The sequence below is a fragment of the Oryctolagus cuniculus genome, chromosome 15 (assembly GCF_051225735.1).
Source record: "Oryctolagus cuniculus isolate XC-2025 breed Fujian yellow rabbit chromosome 15, ASM5122573v1, whole genome shotgun sequence".
In the NCBI taxonomy this organism is placed as follows: Eukaryota; Metazoa; Chordata; class Mammalia; order Lagomorpha; family Leporidae; genus Oryctolagus; species Oryctolagus cuniculus.
Genome location: NC_142881.1, coordinates 13,260,496 through 13,287,095, shown reverse-complemented (window position 1 = coordinate 13,287,095; position 26,600 = coordinate 13,260,496). Strand labels below are relative to the sequence as shown.

Sequence of the window (26,600 nt, the reverse complement as noted above, 5' to 3'; positions counted from 1 at the left end):
CCATGCCCACAAAATGCTGTGTATGTGTTCCCTCTAATACTCCAGTTCCATTTCTAAGACTCGAGCCTATAAAAAAAAATCTGTAACTGTGCATTCATTTGTATGTTTACTTAACGACTAGACAAAAAAACCTGCTGACTCCAAGGGCTATGTGGCCCACTACCTACAACCGCGGGGCCTAGCACGTAAGTCCCATCCATGGTCAGTTCACTCAGCATTTAGAAAGGAATATGGAGTAGTTAATCAATATCAGCTCTTCTCATTCACATTTTTGGGGGGGGGGGTGGCACTGACACAGTGCTAACAGGTAGTAAAAAGTACTGTTTTCAAAAACAAAACGCACACACACCACCAGCTGGTAAAACTGATGACCTGATGTTAAGTACCCACAGACCTAGCTGCCTGTTTGTCCACCTCAAATCCCCAGTTTCTCAGTTCAAGAGATCAAACACCAATTCAATCCTCTTGAAACAAACCCGTTGTTATCACAGTCTACGAGCTGCAGGCACACACCCTGGTTCTGAGAAGTATAAAAATCACACTGTGGGCTTAAAAAAAAAAATCCAGCACTTGTGTCACCAGACTTCACTTCCAAAAAGAGGTTACCTTTAAATCAACACAAACTCCCAAGTCTAACCGTTCTCTTCCCTTGGTGTGCTCGTAACCAAAGAACTACACCCTCTAAAACTACCGAAACCACGGATTTGGTTTCCAATATGAGAAGGAGCCAGGAACTTACACATCCTCCTTTTTTTTCTCAGCCCTCAAATCCAAGAGACAGAGCAGGTTCTAAAATCAAATAAAAACATGTCGGTTATCTGCACCGTCAGCCTACCCTGGAAACCACGTACTGTATGAAAGGAGGTAGTATTTTTTCTGTCACCCTTACTTGGAAACTGACCGTCCATGGACAGACCTGACATCCAGAGAGCTTGCCAAGTCCAGAGCGTGACTACGACTCCAGGCTCCTCTAGGCCGGGAGGTGCAGGTGCTGCGAGGGTGCAAGAAGCTACCGCGTGCCCAGCACCTTCTCTCCACGCAGGGGGACTCAGTCATTTCTCCGGGGTCACAGAGCGAGCACTGCTGTGGGCATCTGTACGCCCAAGAGTGTGGCTCAGGGGGATGAGGAAGCAACAGGTCCTGCGCCTGGACAGCACCGCCCCAGGCAAGGCCTGATGGACCACAGCGGCCCCCACAAGGCAAGAGGGGCGGGCAGGTTCACAGCCCTGCGAGCTGACCCCGGAGAGGGCACGTGGCCTGACTGCGGAGCCGCGCAGGGAGGCCCCTAATCCTGCAGATTTTCACTTCCCAAATCTGCAAGGTGTCTCTCTGCATCTCGACCCATATTCTCTGGGCAATAATGACGGGAACGCTTTTAATGTGTTGGCTGGTGCTGATGTGGCTTTGTTCCCAAGTGCGGCCAGGGAGGAAAATGACTGATGGGAGCAGCCCCTGATCCTAGGGTAACACCCAGTGACCGAGCGGCGGGGAGACGCGTGCGCACGGCCTGGCTTTCACGCGCCCGGCGCCCATGCAATTTTCAGGAAGCCCGACGCAAATTCAGGAAGCAGGGGTGTCTCGGATTCATCAATTGCTAAAAATGGGAAGTGACAAAAACACATCGGCCTGAAAAGCCCCCAGCTGGGTCAAGAAAAGAGGAACGGGACCGACTCCAGTGAAAAAGGTGGACCGGCTGCGAGGCGGCGCTGCGGGCCACGGTGCGCCAGCGAGGGGGCAGGGGCAGGGGTGGGGCCGGGGCCGGGGGTACAAGGCCCCGCGCGCCGCCCGGACACCCGCCGCGCCCACCGCTGCGCCCACCGCTGCGACCCCCGCCGCGCCGCCCCCGCCCCCCAAGCCCCGCCGGCGCATAGCCGGCCCCACCGCCTGGACACCAGCACCCGGCTCCCCGCGGCGCGACCCCGTGGCCGCAGCGACCCGGCCCCACGGAGACCCCGGCGGCCGCGGCGCCGCCCGCCCAGCTCCCCACCTGCCCCGTCCCCGCCCCCGGGGCCGCTGCCCGCACCTGGCGCCCGCGTGCGCGCCTACCTTGCTCCTTCAGGCTGGTGATGAGCTGCAGCTGCTTCTCCTCGTCCGAGCTGTTCATTTTGGCGGGTGGGGCCGGGAATAAAAGGAAAGGAGGGCGCGGCGAGGGGACCCGGGGGAGGGGAAGACGGGGCGAAGACGCCGCTGGCGTGCGGCGCCACTACCCGGAAGTTGGATTCGCTCCCGCTCCTCCTCCTCCTGGCGCGGAGCGCACGGGTGAGATCATCCCCCACGCACCTCCTCTGCGCCCGCGGCCGCGCCACCTGCGCCCGGCGGGGCGGGGCGGAGCCCACGGTCGCGCACCCCGGGGCTGGGCGTGGCCGCGGGGGCTCCTGCGAGGAGGCGGGGGGCGCGCGGCCTCGCGTGCGGGTCTCCGCCTGCGCCGCCGACCGCGCAAGGACGCGCGTGCGGAGGAGGCCGGCCCCCCAGGGGTCCGCGGCGTCCCCGGGAGGCCCCTCTCTCTCTGTGCTGGGCGCGGCGGGCTGCGGGGCCGGTGTTGGGAAACAGGTGCCCGCAGAGGCAAAGGTCAGGGTCGTACTGATTGCTTCTGGCCGACACCGGACAGGCACCGGGAGAGGCCAGGGCAGCCTGGCGGCCGCCGACCACTGAAACTGCCACACAGGCAGCGAAGGAGGGCCCGGGCTTCCGGCCTTCGCACCTGCTCGGACGGGACGTGGGCCGCGGAGGGGGGACCTCGGCAGCCCCTGCACTCCCAGCGCCCGCGCCCACGCAGCTGTCCGGCCTCAGGGCCTGGCGGGCGGGAGCCCAGCGTTGGTCCCGCACAGCTCTAGGGGTGGACCCTGAGCGGGTTGGAGGTGGCAGGCCTGGCTTCTGGTTCACCTTTGCCTCCACTCTTTGATCTGAACAGTGAGAATGGTGATACTTACTCTCCTGGGAGAATAATGAACCCAACACCAAATCCAGAAATTAGAATACTTTTTATTTTAAAGGTTTGTTTGTTTGTGTGTGTTTGTTTGAAGAGGAGAGAGAGAGAGAGAGAACTTTCCATCAGCTGGTTCACTCCCCAAGGCCTGAGCTCCAGCAGGAGTCTCCACATGGGTGCAGGGGCCCAAGCACGTGGGCCATCTTCCACTGCTTTCCCAGGCGCATTAGCAGGTGCTGGGTCAGAGCAGCCCTGGACTGAACCACGCTTCCACATGGGATGCCAGCATTGCAGGTGGCAGCTTAGCTCTCTGGTGCACAACCTGTGGTTTTTGTTTGTTTGTTTGTTTTAAATCACAGGTCTGCAAGAACAGGGTTGTGGTTGAGAATCAGAAGCTGAAACAGTTCTGCGTTCTTCATTAAGCATCTCAAACAATTCCAGACTCAGTCGGACTTTCTGCACACCCTGCCTTTTCTCCCCAGCTGGACAGGGCACCAGCACGGTGCTGCCGGCCCTCAGCTGTTCCCTGTGCACAGGCCCAGCTCCACTGACTGTGTCTGACCTTCCCGGGAGAGGCAGGGGCGGCATTTTGGTAAATCCTGTATCTGGTAACCTTCTGGTGCTCATTACCAAATACCAACTCAGAAGAAGTTTCAAAACCTGGTTTTCTGTTTTTGGGAAATGGCCGTTCAGTGACTCAGTGGCAGAATGATCTAAATGAACAACCTTTTAAAAATAGAGTGAATAAAAAAGTTGAAACTTTCCAAGTACTCCTCCACGGGGTTTTGTTAACCCGTCCTCTCCCCGAGTTTCCACTGGACGGTGCAGGTTGGTTGCAGAGCCCCAGGAGTTGCCCTGGAATCACATCTGGAATCAAATCTTAGTCGGCAGAGTTGAGAGAAGGTCTGGGAAACACGACGCAATTCAGACTCACCGGTATGAAAAAAATGCATCTGAGATGCTGCACTACACATTTTAGTTGATAAATCATGGCCGCCTGGCTTTCGTATGGCAGAGCCAGGAAACCTGCTAACCCCAACATGTCCTGAGGCTGGGCCGTGCGGAGGAGCCCCTCCAAACCAGAAGTCACTTCTCACACTCTGCGTGGTGTCAGCAGAGCTGTTACTGTATATACAGATTCATTCACAAGCTCCAGTTGTCAAATGGCTGATTCAAGAGTCCACTCTTACTATGCAGTAGTTGGGAAATATCAGTGGAGTTTAAGAATGAGTGAATTGTCAAATCGATAATTGAACCAGTGTTTTGGTCCCACGCTGAATCGGCAGCCCCTTGAAATGTATCCCATTGACCCTCCCTGAAAGAGAAGAGCCTCCTGAAATACAATCTGGTATTATCTGGAGGGCATGGGCTGAATGATTGGGACGGCTGCTAGAGTCACTTGCTGGGATTCAGCTCTCCCATTACACCATGGTTTATTTATAGGATATGAATATTGATGGAAAGGAGAGAGCAGTATAATTAGTTTTTGTTCTGTTTAATAATACACAAAAGGATTTATGTTGCAGGCATCACATTGGAGATATTAGCCTCCAAATAACCTGTCATGTAAAACCTTTAAAAACATGTGTGTTTACATAAATGAGGGGACGTCAAAAAGTTCATGGCAAGATAGAATTAAGAGAAATGTTTATTTTAGCACAAATATATTTGGAAATCCATGTATCATTTTTTCATAAACTTTTTGAAGACCTCTCTTATGTAGATTTCAAAAAATTTTTACACCAAAATAAACTTCTTTTAATTTTTTTTCCAACAAACTTTTCAAAGTATCCTCACACATACACGTATATCTGTAGAGAGAAAGGAAAAACTCTTTCAAAGTGAATTGGTAGGGGCCAGTGCTGTGGTGTAGGTTAAGCCACTGGTGTCAGCATCCCATACGGGCACTGGTTCACGTCCCGGCTGCTCCACTTCCAATCCAGCTCTCTGCTGATGCACCTGGGAAAGCAGCGGAAGATGGCCCAAGTGTTGAGCCGCTGCACCCATGTGAGAGACCCAGAAGAAGCTCCTGGCTCCTAGCTTCCTGTTGGCCCAGTCCTAGCCATTGCAGCCATTTGTGGAGTGAACCAGCAGATGGAAGACCTCTCTCTCTCTCTCTGTCTCTCTGTTTCTCTCTCTCTCAAATAAATAAATAAGTCTTTAAAACATTTTTTAGAAAATGAATTGGAAGGACATGATGTACTAAACTCGGGATAATGGCTGCCTCTGGGTGGAAGGTAGAGGAACCTAGCACCAGGAGCTGGGGGAGGAAGAGCGAGAGTACAGTGGTCAAAAAAGATTTTTCTCTGGGTTGGGCGCTGTGGCACAGCAGGTTTTAACCTGGCCTGAAGCGCCGGCCTCCCATATGGGCACCGGTTCTAGTCCTGGCTGCTCCTCCTCCTATCCAGCTCTCTGCTATGGCCTGGGAAAGAAGTAGAAGATGGCCCAAGTCCTTGGTCCCCTGCACCTGCGTGGGAGTCCTGGAAGAAGCTCCTGGCTCCTGGCTTCAGATCAGCACAGCTTCAGCTGTTGCGGCCATCTGGGGGAGTGAACCAGTGGGTGGAAGACCTCTCTCTCTCTCTCTCTCTCTCTCTCTCTGCCCCTGCCCCTGCCCCTGCCCCTGCCCCTGCCCCTGCCTCTCTGTAACTCTGCCTTTCAAATAAATAATAAATACATCTTTAAAAAAACAAAATAGGCCGGCACCACAGCTCACTAGGCTAATCCTTCACCTAGCGACGCCGGCACACCGGGTTCTAGTCCCGGTCGGGGCGCCAGATTCTGTCCTGGTTGCCCCCCTTCCAGGCCAGCTCTCTGCTGTGGCCAGGGAGTGCAGTGGAGGATGGCCCAAGTGCTTGGGCCCTGCACCTCATGGGAGACCAGGATAAGTACCTGGCTCCTGCCATCGGATCAGCGCGGTGCGCCGGCCGCAGCGCGCCAGCCGCGGCAGCCATTGGAGGGTGAACCAACGGCAAAGGAAGACCTTTCTCTCTGTCTCTCTCTCTCTCACTGTCCACTCCATCTGTCAAAAAAATAAAAATTAAAAAAAAAATAATGCATCATGAACACAAGGCTCATGCCCCAGGCAGATTGTAGTCAAACTGCTTAAGCTAGAGATAATATTTGGGTCTTAAAGTCCACTAAAGAAAAATGCACATTATATACAGCAAGAGAACAATAAAAATGATGACAGGCTTTTTGTGTTTGAAGTTTAATCAGTAAAGGATTGACAAAAAAAAAAAAAAAAAAAAGAATCAGCACTTAATGTCAAATGCACAACACTCAGCAACCAAACAAGAACTGAGGTAAGCAAAGAAGCGGAAAACCATGACCCACAATGAAGAGAAAAATTAGTCAATAGAAATCACAGAAAATGACAGTAGTGGGGTTACTTGAGGTAAATAATACTGGCTCATGCCTTTGCCTTTGTTGGCGGTGTTTATATGGCTTCGAGTGACATCTAATGACTTGTTTTCTAGACCTGAAGGACCCACTTTAGCACACCCTGTAGGGCAGGTGGAGTGGTGACGGACACGAAGCAGAGATGTGGTGGAATTAGCAAGGACTGTGTATGCACTACTGTAATTCTGGTAACTGAGTGAAGACATGTCACAGGGAGATGAACATGATGAGACAGAAATCACAAGAATTCCAGATGAACCACCAACGATAAATACAGCATCAGGAATGGGAACACACACCGGATAGGACTTATGCCAACTAGACAAAGGAGAAGAAAAGGTCAATCGATGACCTCCGTATAGCAAGAGACACAATCCAAAAGGAAACACACAGCGCAAATGAGACTTTTTTCAAAAACTAAGCATCACACCTTGTGAGGCAATCGGTCAGGTTTTTGTTTTTGTTTTTGTTTTTTTGTTTTGTTTTGTTTTGTTTTTGACAGGCAGAGTGGACAGTGAGAGAGACAGAGAGAAAGGTCTTCCTTTTGCCGTTGGTTCACCTTCCAATGGCCGCCACGGCCGGCACACTGCGCTGATCCGATAGCAGGAGCCAAGTGCTTCTCCTGGTCTCTCATGCGGGTGCAGGGCCCAAGCACTTGGGCCATCCTCCACTGCACTCCCTGGCCACAGCAGAGAGCTGGCCTGGAAGGGGGGCAACCGGGACAGAATCTGGCGCCCCGACCAGGACTAGAACCCGGTGTGCCGGCGCCGCTAGGTGAAGGATTAGCCTAGTGAGCCACAGTGCTGGCCAATCGGTCAGTTTCAACACACATAAAGCTAAAAGTCCAGTAAAGGGAAAAACGGTGATGAAACGATGGCTACAAAGCTCTCAAATGTGATAACAGCCGAATTTACAGATGCATGCAGCTCAGGATGGTGTTCTGGGTAGCCTTGAATGGATCCAGTTCTCTCTGCATTTTCTCAGGGTTCTCATGAGTAACTACAGAATGTACTGGAAGTGTAACAACTTGAGAGGGACTTGTCAGAACAGCCTGGGCTCTATCCCTTTTTCCCATGGGACTAAGATGTCCAGCAGGCTTTAGCCCAGCATGTTCCATGGCCCTGAAGTAAATGACCCATGAACTCTGCTTTTTGGGGTCCCTTAGCTGCAGTGCAAATGGGAGATGCACAGTCCAAGAATCTGTCTCTGGCTTTCTTGAGCCTTGGAGGACTAGCTCATCATGGATCCTAGGCTGCTGTTGTCCCTTGCTGCCTATTTGTAAATAATAATCCTGCCCTGAATGATTTTTTTAAAAATATGTATTTATTTACTCATTTATTCGATAGGCAGAGAGACAAGGAGAGAGAAAGAAAGATAGAGATCTTCTATCCACTGGTTCACTCCCCAAATTCCAGCAACAGCAAGGGCTGAGCCAGGCCAAAACCAGGAGTCAGGAACCCCATCTGGGTCTCCCACATGGGTGGCAAGGGCCCAGGTACTTAATCTGTCATCACTGTATCCCAGGCACATTAGCAGTGAGCTGAATCAGAAGTGGAGTAGCCAAGACTCAACTGGCACTCACATAGGGGATGCAGGCATTCTAAGCAGTGGCTTAACCCACTGAGTCATAACACCTGCCCCAGGTCCATGTAACTTTTATGTGGCTGTTCTCACAAGCCTCAGACAAGCAGGTAAGCAGTGCTCAGTGAACCTGCTTCATACGTGACTCATCCCATACAAGGATCTCCAATAAGATTAGCAAATAATTTTTCACCAGAAACCTTGGCAACCAGAAGGTGATACATAACATATGTAAAGTCCCAAAGGTTGAAAACTGTCAATAAAGAATTCTGTATCCAGCAAAATTGTCCTTCTAAGACAGAGAAATTAAGACATTTCTAGATAGATGACAGTTGAAGGAGTTCATTACCACTAAATCTGTCCTGTACAGTAACAGGAGATTACAACTGAAAGAATACCACACCTCAGTTGTTATTTAAGAGGAATTCTTTAGAAAAACATACCGACAACAAAGAAGATTAAAACAAGGATATCAGAGGAAATTTTAGCTGCTGACACGTAGAGTTATGACAAACAAGAAATACAATATAACTTCTAGTGTGATAAGCATCATACTCAAACCTGTTCACCTCAGTGCCTTTTTAGCCAGTATGTTATGCCCAGCTTTGAACAAAAAAATCACATGGCATACTGAAAAAAAATAGCTTGAAGTGATAAAGACCAATGATACTTAGATTTTGGATTTATCAGGCTGGTAACATAAAATAATTACAATATGTTAAGAGAGCTAGTGAAGAAATGGACAACACACTGCTGGGTAATGTAAACAGAAAGATGGGAATTCTTAAGAATCAAAAAGAAATCCTAGAAAAAAAAGTGCTGTGTCAGAAGTGAATGCCTTAGACAGGCTCATCAATAGACTGGCTTGACTGAAGAAAGGAGCTGGAGTGAGGGTCGGCACTGTGGCAGAGTGGGTAAAGCCGCCACCTACAGTACTGGCATCTTATGTAGGCGCCGGTTTGAGACCCAACTGTACCACTTCCGATCCAGCATTCTGCTATGGCCTGGGAAAGCAGTGGAGGATGACCCAAGTCCTTAGGGCCCTGCACCTGCACCTGCATGAGAGACCCAGAGGAAGCTCCTGGCTCCTAGCTTCACAATGGCTCAGCTCCAGCCTTTGCAGCCATTTGGGGGTGAACTAGCAAACTAGCAGAAGGAAGATCTCTCTCTCTCTCTCTCTCAATCTCTCTCTCTCTCAATCTCTCTCTCTCAATCTCTCTCTCTCTTCCTCTTTGTAGCTTTGCCTTTTAAATAAATACATAAATCTTTAAAAAAAAGAAAAAGAAAAGAAAGGATCAGTGACCTTGAAGAAATGTCAACAGAAAATCCCCAAACTAAAAAACAAAGAGAAAGAAGAATCAAAGGAAGCAATGCAATAATCAAGACCAGCAGGACACTTACCAATGGTGTAGTAGTGTAACTGGAATAGGAGAAGGGAAAGAAAGAACTGGAGAAATAATTGAAGTGTAATGCCTGAGCATTTTCCAAAATTCATGACAGACACCAAACTGTAGATCCGGGAAGCTCAGACAACTCCAAGTTGGATAAATACCAAAAAATCTACACCTAGACACATCATATTCAAACTGCAGAAAATCAAAGTTGGGTTAAAAAAAAAAAAAAAGCCAATAAGCACATGAAAAGGTGTTCAACACCATGACTCATTAGGTAAATGCAAACCACACTGATATCATCTTTCATGCCCACTAAGATAGTCATAGAAATTAGACAATAACAAAAGTTGGGGAGAATTGGGAAACTGGAAGTTTGTGCATATATTAGAAACTATTTGTACATTTTAAAGGAGTGAGCTTCTGGCATGCAAATTATATCTCAATAATCTGTCATTGACTGAGAAACTATTAAGCATCTACCATGTAGCAGTCATTATGAAACTTAGATGATGAGAGATGAATATTTGTAGAATGTGGTCCTCACTCTCAAACGGACCAGTCCATTCATGAAAACAAGCATATCAAAAGATAGCTGCAGTAAGTATGATGGGGCCATGAGGGTGTTACTATTCAGATAGAGCAATAATGAATATGATGGGGCTGTGGGGGTATTACTATTCACAGACAAGATCAAGAGCCAGCGAGATAAGGAGGCAATGAATCAGTCTGTCTACAAGAATTAGGGTGCGCTTCTTTGAGGAGTGGTATTTTAAGCCTGGGCATGAAGGCTAAGAAACAGTTTGCAGGAGGTAATGCAGACACTGAAAAGGCAAATTGCAAGTACATGAAAGGCAAAAAGCTCCTCTCCAGGGTACAGTTAACTAACTCTTTGAAACCAAAACGCGTTCCCTTCCCTGAATTAGATGTCCTCAGAATCACTGTGAACATTGTTATCAGGTTTCTGGGAGTAGAGATGTATTTTGCAATGGGAAATGGGGTATCCTCCAGTGAAAGAGAGGGGAGCCACACCATCCCCACAGGCAGAGCACATCCTAGCAGTAAACACCATAAATAAGAGCAGGCAGTAACTCCCAGCGTATATAATTAACATCATGAATAAGATTAAGTGGGTCTGTGTGCTGAGGTAATGTAAATATCCCCATCAACTCAATCAGACACAAATAATGACTCCAGCAAAAACTTATCTGGCCAAATAAAAGCTCTTATTGTTTTCCTATTCCAACAACTAACTAATCAACACTCATTCATAAAGAGGACATAACTATGATTAAATATAAATTCCAGATAGGAAAGATTCATTTTACAACTTTCCCAGCTGATTAGACACACAGACACAATCTTGTTACCTATTCCCTTCTTTGAAGCACATTTCATCAATCTGGAAAATGAAGGCAGACCACTGATTGGAGGGCAAACCTGAAAGGGATTAAACACTTAGCATGGCATTCTAAAATACTGTAATTACAGTGCAATTAACCATACTGCATATTAAACATGCAACTCTGAAATGTGTTCAGACTCCTCAATTATAACTAGTTATTCTTCAAAGAATTTTGCCGCCCACATTGAATTTCTTTAGTGCTTCTTTGTTATAATTTAGGTGTGACAGTCACTAATATATCTTAAAGGACAGTTAAGAAATTGTGGACATTCTTTACTGTAAACCTAACACAGGCATACCAGGCAATACCCCAACCATTAATAACTAATCATCATGTTTGATAGGCAGATCTATTATGAACTGGGCTTTGCCCACTTTAAAACATGTTAATGGTCAGCTATGAAGAGGCAATGAGATTGAGGCAAGTGTAGAGGGCCCAGGTGGAAGTCTAGAAACTTGTATGTGTTCTTGATTTTCCCAAGTAGGTCAGTTTTTTTTGGTCTGCATCTCAATTTCTTCATCTGTCAATTGGGGTTATATCTGTCTAAGACACTGGTGAGGATCAAAAAGCTAACTGATAGGAAAACTAGAAAATTTGGTAATTCTATCCAAATCAAAGGTGTGACCCTATTATGGATTCAGATTGTATCCTGAAAGGTTGATCAATGGAAAGGGACAGAGACGTTTGCAGTCATGGTTCAGGCCAGGAACCATTATATAAAATATTTAACCATAGGCCGGCGCCGCAGCTCACTAGGCTAATACTCTGCCTGCGGTTCTAGTCCCAGTCGGGGCGCCGGATTCTGTCCCAGTTGCTCCTCTTCCAGACCAGCTCTCTGCTGTGGCCCGGGAGTGCAGTGGAGGATGGCCCAGGTGCTTGGGCCCTGCACCCACATGGGAGACCAGGAGGAAGCACCTGGCTCCTGGCTTCGGATCGTCACAGTGTGCCAGCTGTGGCGGCCATTTGGGGGGTGAACCAACGGAAGGAAGACCTTTCCCTCTCTCTCACTCACTGTCTAACTCTGCCTGTCAAAAAAAAATAAAATAAAATAAAATAAAATATTTAACCATACCTCTAACCAGCAATAACAAAGTCAGTTTTAGCAACTGGTATAACCTGCAGAGTACAGATCAGTTGAAGATCACCCTAGGTTTCAGAGAGTTTTGAAAACAGGATAGAAAATGGTGGCATTCGTTGGAGGAAAAACACGTCATGACATTCTGATGAACCTTGTGTTAATAGCAGCAGAGTTTCTATAATAAGGGAGCTAGGGGTCATCCTTGAAATTTTTTGTTTAATTGTTTGTCTTCTCTGCGAGACCCAGCTGTAAGAAGCATGTCTGTCTTAATCATCTCTATATTCCTAACCAACACAATGCCTAATATAGGGACTCAGTAAATGTTTGTTATGTGTAAATGAATTAATAAACAAAAAAATGAACAGATTTCAGCTGTATTCTCTAGAAGTCAGACTAATCTAGAATTCTACGTTCTAGGAAGCATGTTTTAAGAGAAGTTTGGATAAAGGAGAGCGGCCATGGCTGAGAAAGCAAGAGGTCATTACCTAGATACAGAAGATCCATGATGCAGTAGGTATCTTAAGACGTTTTATATATGAAAATACAACATACCAAAATATGTGGGACATAGCTAAGGCAGTAGTGAGAGGGAAGTATATACTTCTACATGTTTACATTAGAAAATAGAAAAGATTTCAAAAAAGAATCTAAATAACCATCTCAAGAAACCAGAAAAAGGGGAGCAAATCAAATTCAAAGGAAGCAGGAGGAAGGAAAGAATTAAGATAGAAGCAGAGATAAATGAAATTTAAAATAATAGGGAATATCAATACAACAAAATCTGAAACACTGAAAATAGTCAGTAAAATTGACTAGCAAATTGAGAAAGATAAAAAGAAAATACATAAATAATCCATATCATAATGATATAGAGAATATCCAGATACCATTAAAATATAATAACTGATTAAACAGTAATAGGTCAAAGAATAAATCACAATGATAATTGTAAACAGTTTGGGATGAATAAAAATAAAATAATAATAAAATATACAGGATGCAAGGAAAGCAGTGCTCAGAGGGAAATTTATAGTTGATGATGCCTATATTAAAACTAAAAGATCTCAAGTCAATAACCTATTGGACACCTTAATAAACCAGATAAAGAGAAGCAAACTAAACACAAAGCTAAGCACAAGAAAGGGAATAATAAAGATTAGAGTGCATATAAATGAAAGGTACAATACAAAAACAATATAGAGAATTAGTCAAATCTGAAGTTAGTTATTTTAAAAAATCAAGAAAATTGTGCAACTTGAGCTAGAATGACTGAAGTTTAAAAAAAAGGCTCAATTATTAAAATAAAAACTTAGAGACATTACTCCTGAGTTTCCAGATGTGAAAAGGACCATAAAAGAATGCAATGAACTACTGTATGACAAAAAATTGGATAGCCAAGCTGAAATGGAAAAATTCCTAGAATACACTATCAAAACTGACTCAAGAAGAAAGAGAAAACCTAAATAGACCTACAACAAGTAAAGAAATTGAATCAATAATCACAAATGAACTAACAAATATAAGTCAAGAATTAAATGACTTCACTGGTGAATTCTACCAAAAATTTAAAGATATTACACTAATCTTTCTCAGACTCTTCAAAAAAAAATATACAAGGTGGGAACACATCTTGACTCTGTCTAGGCAGCCAAAATTGCTTTGATACCAAACTAGATAAAGATAACACAAGAATCTATAGACTAACTTCACTTGTGAATATAGAAGCAAACATCCTCAACAGAATACCAGCATATCAAATCCAGAGACGTATTAAAAGCATTACATACCATGATGAAGTAGGATTGATCCCAGGAATGCAAGGGTGGTCCAACAAGTGAAAACCAATCAATGTAACACTTCACATTAATAGAAAAAGGAGAGAAATCTACATGATACAAAAAAAGCCTTTGACAAAATCTAACACCCTCTCATAATAAAAACTTTCCATACACTAGTGATAAGAACTTCTTCAACAGGTAAAAGTCTATCTATAAAAAAACCTACAACTGGCATCATACTCAATCATGAGTGACTAAACTTTTCCTTTATAATCAGAATAAAGATAAGGATGATGGATTTCACCACTTCCACTCAACATTGCACTGGAAATCCTACTCAGAGAAATTGGTCAAGAAAAATAAATCAAAATCATTCCATTTGGAAAGGAAGAAGTAAAACTATCCATATTCTCAGATAACAGGAGCTTATATATAGGAAACCCTCAGGAATCCATGAGTAAACCTACTAGAGTTAATAAACAAATTTACCAAAGTTTCATGATACAAATCAACATGTAAAAGTCCACTGTAGGGGCTGGCATCATGGAGTAGTAGGTTAAGCTTCTGTTTTTAACACCAGCATCCCATATGGGTGCCAGTTCGAGTCATGGCTGCTCCACCTCCAATCTAGGTCGCTGCTAATGTGCCTAAGAAGGCAGCGGAAGATGGTCCAAGTGCTTGGACCTCTGCACCCACACACGAGACCCAGAAGAAGCTCGTGGCTCCTGGTTTCAGCCTGGCTCAGCCCCAGCTGTTGCTGCTATTCAGGGAACGAACCAGTGGATGGAAGATCTCTCTCTCTCTCTCTGACTCTTCCTCTCTCTATGTAACTTTGACTTTTAAACAAATAAATAAATCTTTTTTTTAAATCCATTGTATCACTATACACTGGCAAGGCACAGTCTAAGAGGAAATTTCTTAAAAATTTTTATAGTAGAAAATGATAAAATACATCAGAATAAATTTAAACAATGAGTTGCAAGACTCATACACTGAAAGTGACAAAATGGTACTAAAAGAAATTTAAAAGTCCCAAATAAATGGGAAGGTAACTCATGTTCATGTATTAGAAAATTGTTGGCGCTGTGACGCAGCGGGTTAACGCTAAAAGATCCAAAGCCAGGAGCTTCCTCCAGGTCTCCCATGCAGGTGCAGGGACCCAAGGAATTGGGCCATTTTCTACTGCTTTCCCAGACCATAGCAGAGAGCAGGATCAGAAGTGGAACGGCTGGGTCTCAAACCGGAGCCCATATGGGATGTCGGCGCTTCAGGCCACACAGTGCAGCCCCTGTCAACTGGTTTTTGATAAGGGTTCTAAGACTATTCAATTGGGAGAAAAAACCTCATGGCAAAGGGTGCTGAGACAATTGGATATCCATATGCAAAGAAGGAAGTTAGACCTTATCTCATTCCTCATATCAAAATTAACCTGAACTGAATCAAACAACTAAATGTAACAGCTAAAACTGTAGAAAGAACAGTGATGAGCTTTGTAACCTGGGCTTGGAAACAATTTCTTAGACATGGCACCAAAAGTATAAGCAAAAAATGGAAAAATAGATACATTGGATCTCATCAAAACAAAAATATTTTGTGCTTCAAAGGATAATACCAAGAGAGTAAAAAGAATAGAGTAAAATATTTACGAATCATATATCTGGTAAAAATTAGTAACTAAGATGTATTATATTCTTATAATTAAATAACAAAAAGACAACTCAATTAAAAAGTAGGGGAATGATTTAAATAGACATTTCTCTGAAGAAGATATACAAATGGCCAAAAAGTACATGAAAAGATGCTCAACGTCATTAGCCATTGGGGAAATTCAAATCAAAACCACAATCAGATACCACTTCATGCCCACTAGGATGGTAATTATTAAAACAAATTAGAAAGTATTGGCAATGATGTGAAGAAATTAGAACCCTCTCGCATTGCTGGTGAGAATCCAAACTGGTACAGTTAACAGTTACTGTGGAAAAATTTGGTAGCTCCTCAAAAAGTTAAACAGAATTATCATGTGACCCAGGAATTTCATTTCTGTAGAAGTGAAAGAGAATGAAAACAGGTATTTGAACAAAATAGCAGCCTTGATCACAACAGTCATAAGGCAGAAACAACCCAAATGCCCAGTAATCGATGAGTGGCTAAATAAACTATGGTGCATGCACACAATGGAATATTATTCATCTATAAGAAAGAATGGAGTGTGACACACACCAAACATGAATGAGCCTTGAAAACATTATGCTGAGTGAAAGGAGCTGGAAACAAAGGGTGACATTTCGTATGATCCCATTGATATGAGTATCTAGGGTTTGAAAATTCACGCAGGGTTGTGAGGAAGTTGAAATGGTGGGTGCCTGCCTAATGGGTGTGGGTTTTCCTTTTGGGGTGATGAAAATGTTTTTGACCTAGAAAGTGGTGATGCATCTGTGAATCTACCAAATGCTACCAAACTGCATACTTAAAATCACAAATAATAGGTGTTTTTTCATAATTTTAAAAAGACCAAAAATAGTAAAAAAAAAAATGTGAGCTCTATGTTCAAAAATTCACAAACTTAGAGAAAATGAACCAATTCCTCAAATATCAGAAGCTACCACAACACAACTAATATGAAATGGACAAACTGAATAAACATCAAAAAACTGAATTTGTAGCTGCAAAATCTTCTGCAAAACTAAATCTCCAAGCCCAGATAATTTAATTGGAGAATTCTACAAAGCATCTAAAAATTAACAAAAAATTTATACAGTATCTTCTAGAAAGTATAAGAGGAGGGAATAGTTATTAACTAATTTTATGAGGCTAGTATTACCAAAACCAGACAAATACAAGAAAAAAAAGAAAAATTATAGACTAATATATATCATTAATATAGATATAACAATTCTCAATGAAATTTTAGCAAACTGAATGAAGCAATATACAAAAAAATTACATACAACATCACAAAAACTTGTACATCAGAAGACACCATCAACAAAATAAAAAGGCATCCACAGGATAGGAGAAAATATTTGCCAATTATATATCTGAAAGCAATTGCTACTCAGATTTATATAGATAACTACTAATCTCTACAACAAAAAGGACCCCAAACAACCTTCTTTAAAAACGGGCAAAGGACATCAGTAGACATTTCTCCCAAGATATTCAAGTAACAATAAACGCGTGAAAAAAATGCTCAACATCACTAATCATTAGGAAAATACAAACCCAAACCATAATGAGATACCTCACACCCATTAGAGTGGCTACCATCAGAACAGACAGGATGTAACAAGGGTTGGCAATGATACGGAGAAAATGGAGTCTTTGAAGACTGTGGGTGAAAATGTGAATGGTACGGCCGCTGGGGAAAACAGTATGGTGGTTCCACCTGTTGGCTATTGTCAATACTGCTGCTGTGAACAGGAACGTGCAAATAGCTCTTCAGGATCCTGCTTTCAGGTGAGGACTCAAATAGTTGGGTCCCTGCCGCTCCCATGGGAGACCCAGACTGAGTTGGCAGTCCCTGGCTTCAGCTTGGCTCAGCCCCACTGCTGAAGGCATTCAGAGACTGAACCAGCAGAGGGAAGATGTGTCTCTGTCTCTCTGCCTTTCAAGTAAACAAAATTAGATAAATACATTTTAAAATACCTTGTTTTCAATTCCTTTGAGTACATATCCAGAAATAAAATGACTGGCTCACATGGTAATTCTATGTTTAATTCTTTTCTGCAGAAGAGATATGGCTTTAAAAGCGTGACACAAGAGATCCTTGTAGTGATTTGGGCTGTTCTATACCTTGTCTTCATCACTGTCAATATCCTGGTTGTGACACTGTACTCCAGTTACAGAAGATTATACCACCGAGGCGTCTCTCTGCATTATATTTTACAACTATAAAAATAAAAGTTCTAATTTTTCTTATTTATTGCTATTGTTATTGAAGTGAAATATTTTAAAAATTTTCCTATTTTAATCTTTAACAGAGTAAATGTTGATAGACATAACACCCTTAAAGAGAGTTCTTTGGGGGCCAGTGCTGCATCCTTTATGGGTGCCGGTTCGAGTCCCAGCTGTTCCACTTCTAAGCCAGCTCTCTGCTATGGCATGGGAAAGCAGTAGAGGATGGCCCAAGTCCTTGGGCCCCGGAACTTGTGTGGGAGACCTGGAAGAAAGTCCTGGCTCCTGGCTTTGGATCTGCCCAGTTCTGGCCATTGCAGCCATTTGGGGCGTGAACCAGCAAATGCAAGACTTTCTCTCTCTCTCTCTCTCTCTCTCTCTCTCTCTCTGCCTGTGCATAATTCTGCCTTTCAAATAAATAATCTTTTTTTAAAAAAAAAAAAAAAAGAGAAAGTTCTTTGAAGGTCCTCCATAATTTTTAAGAATGATGTCCTGACAGTTTGAGAATCGTTCCTCCACCCTATGGCTAATAGGTGTAGAATTATTTTTCCACTCAGGCAAGGCAGAAGTTGTTGCATTTAACTAGGAACTTGGGTGATTTCAAAGAATTAATAAACAGAAATGGTTAAAATCTACTGCAGTGTCCTTCCACCTCTGTTTTTCTATATAGCAGCTGCCTACAGTAAGCCAAGCAAGGAAACACTCCAGAAGTACGGACGACGCACCAGAACTCCATCTGGGTGGGCAATGTGGACACAAAAGGAAGCCAATTGCAACCACATGACTATTTGCATGACAATTATGTTTCCTTGAAGCTTGTTTCAGAGTCTAGCAGGTCCTTCAGGAAGTATTGACACACAAAGCTTGCAGTGTGTAAACTGTTGAAGGTATGAGAAGTGAGAAAAAGAACCTCAGGAATGATAGAAACTCCGACAAAAACCCAGTGTGGGACAGAGGCATTTGACCTAGCAGTTATGACACTCACCTCCCATATTGGAGTGCCGGGGTTCAATTCCCAGCTCTGGGACTCCAGCATTCCTGCTCATGGACACCGTGGGAAGCAGTAGTGACTGGGTTCCTGCCACCCATGTGAGAAACCTGGATTGAATTCCTGGCTCCCAGCTTTGGCCTTGGCCCAGTCCAAACCATTGCTGACATTTGGTGACTGAACTAGTGAGTGGGAGTGAGCCTACTCTCTCTCAGATACGTATCTCATATCTTTCCCTGCCTCTCTGCTACTCACATAAATTAATAATTCATTTTTAAAAATCTAAGGCAGTACTATGCTTGAAAGAGAATATCTCTATTAAAGACCTTGGTTTCCAATTTAATTTTTTTAAAAACTGACAAACTAATGCTGTACTAGCATAGGAATGGAATTTGGGAGAAAGCACAACACGCTTTGAAACAAAATGGTCAAGGTGTGCTGACATTGTTCATATTTTGTTAAAACACCATTATTATGCATATTCAAGATGCATCCACTGCAACTTCAGTGTTATGTCTAGATAACTATTACCTTTTCAATCAGTTGTCTACAGAGAGGCTAAGTCACTCCACATAAGCTTCTGAAAAACCTGACAATCAGCACCAACCAACTGGCCTACTTCTACAACACACATCCCATGCTATATTTCAAAATAGTACTCACTGACTAATGTGTGCAGTGTCCAGGACTTGAACTATGGCTATAGTGTAAGGTGTTTCATGGATTTGCTTTGGGTTTTGTTTTTTGTTTTTTTTGTTTTTTTTTTTTTTGACAGGCAGAGTGGACAGTGAGAGAGAGAGACAAAGAGAAAGGTCTTCCTTTGCCGTTGGTTCACCCTCCAATGGCCGCCGCGGTCGGCGCGCTGCGGCCGGCGCACCGCGCTGATCCGATGGCAGGAGCCAGGAGCCAGGTGCTTTTCCTGGTCTCCCATGGGGTGCAGGGCCCAAGCACCTGGGCCATCCTCCACTGCACTCCCTGGCCACAGCAGAGGGCTGGCCTGGAAGAGGGGCAACCGGGACAGAATCCGGCGCCCCGACCGGGACTAGAACCCGGTGTGCCGGCGCCGCTAGGCGGAGGATTAGCCTAGTGAGCCGCGGCGCCGGCGTTGCTTTGGGTTTAAATCATCTCCAAACACTGTTAAGCGTTTGCACTGCTATTAACTTCAAGCAAGCGTCAGATAGTTCCTAATAAGGAATTCTGGCTTTTCTTCCAGGAGAATTATTTTGCTTTTTGGTCACTGCAGCCTCATCAAATTATCTGTGTTAACATTTCACACCGGCCCACCTCCTAAGCAAACTTTGCATCCTTAATGAAAGAATCTGACAAGAAGGAAACACTAAGAGTAGAGTGAAGTGGGAAACAAATCTTGGGTCTTTTTTGGAAGGCAACACTGCAATTTCTTGGTGAAAATGATAACATTCACCCTACAGTAAAAAAAAACTTTTTTCTCTATAAATTGTAAGTATCTTTATACAGGAGAGTCCAAGACAAAACATCCTAACTACTGTGTCTCAACTAACGCAGAAATCGCACCAGGAATCTTCTTACAGGTGAGGAATTGGATGTCCTGAGCAGGCACGGCGGTTAGGACGCCGCTGGGAAGCCCCGAGCCGCTGGGTCTCCAGGGGCGGCGCCCACTTACCCGCTGCCCGGCCAGCACCGGCGCTCGGGCCTCGGAGGCGGGTGATGGCAGCCACCGGTCTCCAACCCCCGCTGAACCCTAACACGGGAGCGCGGGTCGCCCGGTACCGAGACACAGACCCGCTGGAGGCCCTGGCGGTGGCCTTGGGGGACCACGGGGAGGAGGACGTGGTGCGACCTGCGTGGGCGTCGGCTGATTGGCACAGCGACTTTCCTGGGGTGGGGGATCCTATCAGCTTCGAGGACTTTGTGACCTTTTCTTCCATTTATCACTCGAATGAAGAGTATTTCAGGAAACTAGAAGAGCTGAAGGCTGCCCACATGGAAACTATGGCCAAATTAGAGACGACGTACCACAGCCAATTACCTCGAGCGGAGGTTTGGCCAGTGATCATCAGGCAGGATGCTCCCAGTGAATCCTCCAGACCTGTATGGGAAAGGAACTCCTATCACCCTGTAACGACGTGGTTTTCGGATCCCGACTTAGGCTGGTGTTCCTCTTTCTGCACTTCTTCCTCTGAGGAGGAATGGCCCAACCTAGCAAAAGAGCACCCTGGGAAAACCAGAAAGATGACCTATGCTAAGGAGCTCATCCACAACATGTGGGCAAACTTCCGTGTTAGAGATTATATTCCAGGTGAAGACGCCGACTGTCTAGCAGTGGAAAGACCCAAGAGGACACGCCAAGAATGGGTGCCCAGGCTTACAGTACCAGAGCCTTTTCAAATGACCATACGAGAACAGAAGAAAAAAGAGGCCCTGAAATCTCAGTGGGATCCCAAAATGGCACATAAACTGCTCAAAAAGCAAGAAGAGGATGCTGAGTGTAGGAAGAAGTTCCGAGCCACCCCGGTTCCCGCAGGTGTCTTGCTCCCCATTTACCATGAGATGGTCAAGCAAAATGAAGAAAGGAGGAGGACCATGAAGGAGAAAAACATAGAAGCTCTTTTGGCTTCTCTAAAGCCTTTTACGTTTATTGCAAGAGAGGAACAGAAGCAGGCAGTCCGGGAAAAGCAACTCAGAGACTTTTTGAAATCTAAAAAGAAAACAAACAGATGTAAAGCCAGGCCCGCACCTCCATCTATTTATGGTTCAGCTACCAGGGACCAATGCAAAGATCTGTGTCGGGACAGCAGAGCACAGCCAAGAGCCCAGGAGCTTTTACAGACTTCGGTCCCTCCGCCTCGGAAGGCAGCTTACAGACGCCTGAGGAATCCCAGGTGTCCTGAGCAGGCTGTCAAGTGCAGGTGCAAGGCAAGCGGCCAGATTCCTGAGTTTGAAGGCCTCCCTGAGAGACATCAGAAACACCCCTCAGAACACAAGTGTCCAAGACTCAAACCATTCACTCTTCTTGCATCCGCCAGGGCTACCAAGAGAGGGATGGTTTCGGCAGACATCAAAGCAGATGAAGAAAATGTCAGAGAAACACATTGGCCATGTGTGCCCTCGGGACGTCACTCAACAGTACCAAGTGCCAGCGCAAAGCCCATGCCTTGTAGCTGCAACCTTCCCACGCCCACAGTGTCTGCCAGAGCACGAGAAGGTGCCCTCAGGAGATCACATGAGGAAAAGAAAATGTTGGAAGACGAGAGAAACCGGGTCCTAGCCAAGCAGAAGCAAAGAATGAAAGAATTGCAGAAACTGCTGACAAGCCAGGCTGAGGATGGTGACTCACATCAAGGTGTAGCTCAAATGCCTAACTCCAGGCTTACATATCTCAGAAAGAGTGCAAAGGAAGGAGTGAGACAATATTGACGAGAACTAGAAGAAAGAGAACTTTAAAAGGAAGCCATTACTGTTTGAAAGAGTTGCTTGGAAAAATGCAGTAACGGCAATAGAAAAGCTTTATTTTAACACCCTAAAAGCACTAGGAATATTGAACTCACTTCAAAGAAAGGCCCAAGTGGAAAAGTACTCAAGCACTTCAACAATCAAGACTTGCAAACTTTCACTGAAGAGAAGGAAAGCCTCCACGAAGAAGCAAAAACAGAAGAAAGAAGAGGAAGACATTTATTTTGTTGGTACCCACAGTCAAGATTCGGGCAAGGAAGAAGAGGAAGCAGGTGAAGCAAGTGAAGGAGCGACACCTGTTGAGGAAGAAAACGGGGTCAGCAAGATCTCCTCTCCACGCCCTCGCTGCCGTTGGCAACATCATGGCCATCCGCAGCTGCATTTGTGATGTTGAGAACGTCTGTGGGGACAGCGCTGAGATGTGCAGAGCTATTGAACAAAGACATCAGAACCCCCTAAAAGGCACAGTGCAGCTGATTGGTCATTTGGTCAGTTAGAGTAAGGCTTTGCCTACCCAGTTTTGAAAATTGCTACATTTGGTCCTTTAGCCACTCTGATCTTGTTTGTATTCTTTAGAAATGAGACTCACAGCCATCACCAACTGATTACTATCAAAATACATATCACTTCATTTTTACCAATGGGAAAATGGCTTAGTATTGAGAGCAGAGAGAGGTGTTGGCCTTTAGTGATTTGCTTTTTAAAAATTCTCTGGAAAGCATGAATCGATGTTTTTAATTATAAAAAAAAAATGCCACTTGGGAGTCCCACACCCTATATGGGATTACCTGGGTTCAAGTTCTAGCTTCCAATTCCAGCTTCCTGCTCATGCAGACCCTAGGAAGCAGTGGGTAATGTTCAGGTACTTGGGTTCCTGCCGCCCACAGGGGAGACCCAAACTGTAGTTCTGGACTCCTGGTTTCAGTCTGGCCCAGCTCAGACTGTTGTGGACATTTTAGGAGTGAACCAGTAGATAGGAGATCTTCTTTCAAATATAGGAAATAGATAGATAGATAGATAGACAGACAGACAGAAAGATAGATAAATAGGAAGTTTAAGAAGAAATTGGACTTCTAAGACTATTTGGAGGTTCCTTTTATAGACCCTCTCAGAATTCTAGGCTGGATACTGCATTATACTGGTAGGAGCACAAGCTTTGGCTCAGAAAGCCCTCACTCAAACATCAGTCTGACATTTAGTGGGTTACTTCCCTCAGCCTCAGTTTTACTCTAAACAATGATAATAATAGTGCCCAGCTTATGGGTTTGTTGTGAGGATTAAATGAGACATTACAATGTGCCATGACATAACATGGTATTTATTGTATCAGGTAGTTCTGTACAATTCATAGGCACCTGTTGGAAGCAGAATGGAAGATCAGCAGGTTTTAACTTGAGCTGCTGAGAATTCACTAGATAATTCTACCCATAAATGAAGATAATCTTGTGGGCCCAGAAAGGAAGTTGTCACCAGCATGATTTTAATCCCTTAGCAGTTCAGAGTCTTCTCTCTCTTCTCCTTTACACCTTTACTGACTTATCCTCTATTATTATCTCTCAGTCCCGCATCCACCCTTTTCTTTTTTTTTATTTATTATTATTATTTTTTTTTTGACAGGCAGAGTGGACAGTGAGAGAGAGAGACAGACAGAGAGAAAGGTCTTCCTTTTGCCATTGGTTCACCCTCCAATGGCCACTGCGGCTGGCGCACTACGGCCAGCGCATTGCGCTGATCCGAAGCCAGGAGCCAGGTACTTATCCTGGTCTCCCATGCGGGTGCAGGGCCCAAGCACTTGGGCCATCCTCCACTGCACTCCCTGGCCACAGCAGAGAGCTGGCCTGGAAGAGGGGCAACTGGGACAGAATATAGCACCCCAACTGGGACTAGAACCCGGTGTGCCAGCGCCACTAGGCGGAGGATTAGCCTAGTGAGCCGCGGCGCCGGCACCACCCTTTTCTATCGTGCTCCCTCATTGTGACTGGGAGTTTGTCCACTACATTTCCCATTAGCCTCTGCTAATGTTTTCCCAGGACAGCAGAAGGCAGAAGGGGGGAAAATTCTACCCCCAGGACTCCCTGTCAGACAGCCACCTTAGAAGGGTGATTCCCTGTTTCCACCCAGGGTCCCAACTCCGTGTTCCACCCACCTCCCACCAGGGTCCTTTGGAGCACTTCTAGGTTCTAATAAAACCACCAGTCCAGTGGAGTGGAAACTGCTGCTTCTCACAGTGCTAACAATGGCTTTTCCCAGTGGGCGTGCATTGCTCTGTCAGCCCTCCAGTGCAAGTGAAGCAAATTCCTTATGTCAGTTGAAATATGTAGAGAAGTTCCTGCCACCTTTACTTGCCTTTAACTGATATAACTTCCTGTTACTCTTGGGGAAAAGGGATAAACTTTTAGTGTGACCTCAAGACCCCACGTGATCTTGTCCCTGTCCTCCTCCCAAGCTCATCTGGGGATCTGCCCTTGAGTCTCCTTGACCTTTCTCCTTCTTCAAATGCTCCATTGTCTACCTCACCTCATGCTCTTCCCACGTGTGGCTCCTTCCATCTGAAACAGTCTTCCTAACACCATCCCCTTGGGGATTTTTATTCTTTCTACAGGTCTCTGCTTGAATGTCACTTTCTCAAAGAGACATTGCTTGAGCTCTGCAAATCCTATTTTTTTTCTAAACAAGGATTCAACTAAAAACCACAATATACATCTCACCATATTCCACAAAAGAAAAAAATAAACACCAAAGTGGGCACCAGAAGGTGGAAAGTCATACAACTTTGTTCAATTAACCAGGTAAAACAAATAATTCAATTCAAGCCTGGTCTCAAAAGTAGATGCTCCAATCATGACTGAGTTCTGTGACAAGAGAATCCAGAGTTGCCCCCAAAGGGCCCTGGTGGCAGATGGTGGACCATTTAGTAGAGGCCCTGGTATTGAAGTAGGGAGCAACAATGGACAGGTCCACTTCGTTTCTAAAGTTGCCTTCTGCATGTAGACCATCCTTGGCTTATGTTTGCAAGGATTTGAAGGAACTTGGGAAGGTAATTTAATCCGACTCTCATGCCCACACACAGAGGCATCAGCTCTATCTTGCCTCTGAGGACCACGCTTCTGCCTTCTCAACAGAAATGCAATTGCACACTACCTCCTTTCCAGCCAGCCCTTTGCCCCAGCACCACTATGATTGCCCAAGGCCCCACACAACTGTGGTATTGCAAAGAAAACCACCTACATTGAGCCTGCTGACTGCCCTTGGGGCTAACTCAGACATAACGAGCCTTGTAAACAGATTTTCTGAAACTGAAGCATGCAAACTGTTACCTTCACTTTTTTTAAAAAGGCTTCCTATAGAAGATTCCCAGATTACTTTTCATACTCATTCACACTCCCAGAGCTTGCTTCTCTCTTGGTCCTGCTAATAGCAGCACATGCTTATCAGCTCATTTAGGCCACATGGTCTAACAGGACCATCCATCAAACAACTGTCTGTTTTCCCTTAGGAAGAAGAAAATGGGAAATAAAGAAGACAAGGCTACACACACGACTTCATGTCTACCTAAACACAGCACACAGGCATGTTGGTTGGCTTTTGAACAATATTACTCCTGGGAAAAAAGGCTTGCAACTGTCCCTTACCAGTCCAAATCCATATCACCTCAACTTCTATGACATTCCCTTATTCATCTTTTCATTGATTCAACATGTGTTTGTAGAGTGCCTATGGTACAGCAATGGATAGGATAGATAAGGTCCCTTGTCTCCTTGAGGAGAGAGAGAGAAAAATAAATGAACAAACCAAGAAACAATGCTATACAGAGAGTTTAAATTGGGATCAAGGATAGTAGCTATGGGGCTGCACAAGATGGTGTACTCGGGAAGCACCCTTCTGGTAAGATGATACTAACCCTTACGATCAAGTGACAAGGAGCCAATTAGGTATTCGATGGAGAATGAATAGGTTTGTTTAAAGATTTTATTCATTTGAAAGGCAGAGTTACAGAGAGAAAGAGAGATACAGAGAAAGACAGAGAGACAGAGACACAGGTCTTTCATCTGCTGGTTCACTCCCCAAATGGCCACAAAGGTTAGAGCTGGGCTAGGCCGAAGCCAGGACCCAGGAGCTTCTTCAGGGTCTCCCAAGTTTGTGCAGGGGCCCAAGCACTTGGGCCATCCTCTGCTGCTTTCCCAGGCCATAACAGGGAGCTAGATTAGAAGTAGAGCATCTGAGACTTGAACCAGCACCCATATGGGGTGTCAGCACTGTAGGTGGCAGCTTAACCCACTATGCTCCAATGCCCACCCCAAGTGAATAGTTCTTATAGAAGCCTGAAGACATAAACAAACTTAGACTCTTTACTTCACTCTATTATTTCATGTCTTAACTATTTTTTGAAAACTCAACAAAATTTTCTAAGGTCTAGATGCCAAAGCAAATGCCAATCTCTTATAACAGTTACAGCAGTAAGAAACAAACTGATTTATTAGAAAGCATGTGGGACTTGGACGGCTTCATTCATTCAACTGATATTTACTGAGCATTTGCTTCATACCAGACACTATTCTTCCACTTATTTATATATTTATTTATTTGAAACAAAGAGAGACAGAGAGCTTCCTTCTGTTGGATCATTCTCCAAATATCCATAAGGCTAGGAACCAGAAATGTCATCCAGGTCTCCCATTGGAGCAGTAAGGACCCAATTACTTGAGCCATCACTTGCTGCCTCC

At 44.8% G+C, this 26,600-nt stretch overlaps 1 protein-coding gene and 1 pseudogene across 10 annotated transcripts in view; one reads left to right on the top strand and one right to left on the bottom strand.

Moving 5' to 3' along the window:
• The window catches only part of SHTN1 (shootin 1), a 162,149-nt gene that overhangs the window by 100,481 nt on the left and 35,068 nt on the right, over nt 1–26,600 (bottom strand). For 5 of the 10 annotated variants that reach the window (XR_007911130.3, XR_011382204.2, XM_051824202.3 and 2 more), the window contains exon 1: nt 2,047–2,340. The exons of 2 other annotated variants lie outside the window; for them this stretch is intronic. Coding sequence is in view for 4 of the 8 variants with exons in the window: in XM_051824202.3 (XP_051680162.1) it covers nt 2,047–2,104 (58 nt within the window). In the remaining 4 variants the exon portion in view is untranslated. Of the gene's footprint in view, nt 1–739; nt 790–2,046; nt 2,341–26,600 lie in introns of those variants that run through there. 3 more of the 10 variants (XM_070057163.2, XM_070057162.2, XM_051824204.3) reach the window with 3 other exon arrangements.
• Nucleotides 20,092–22,490, top strand: LOC100351031 (protein FAM161A pseudogene; annotated as a pseudogene).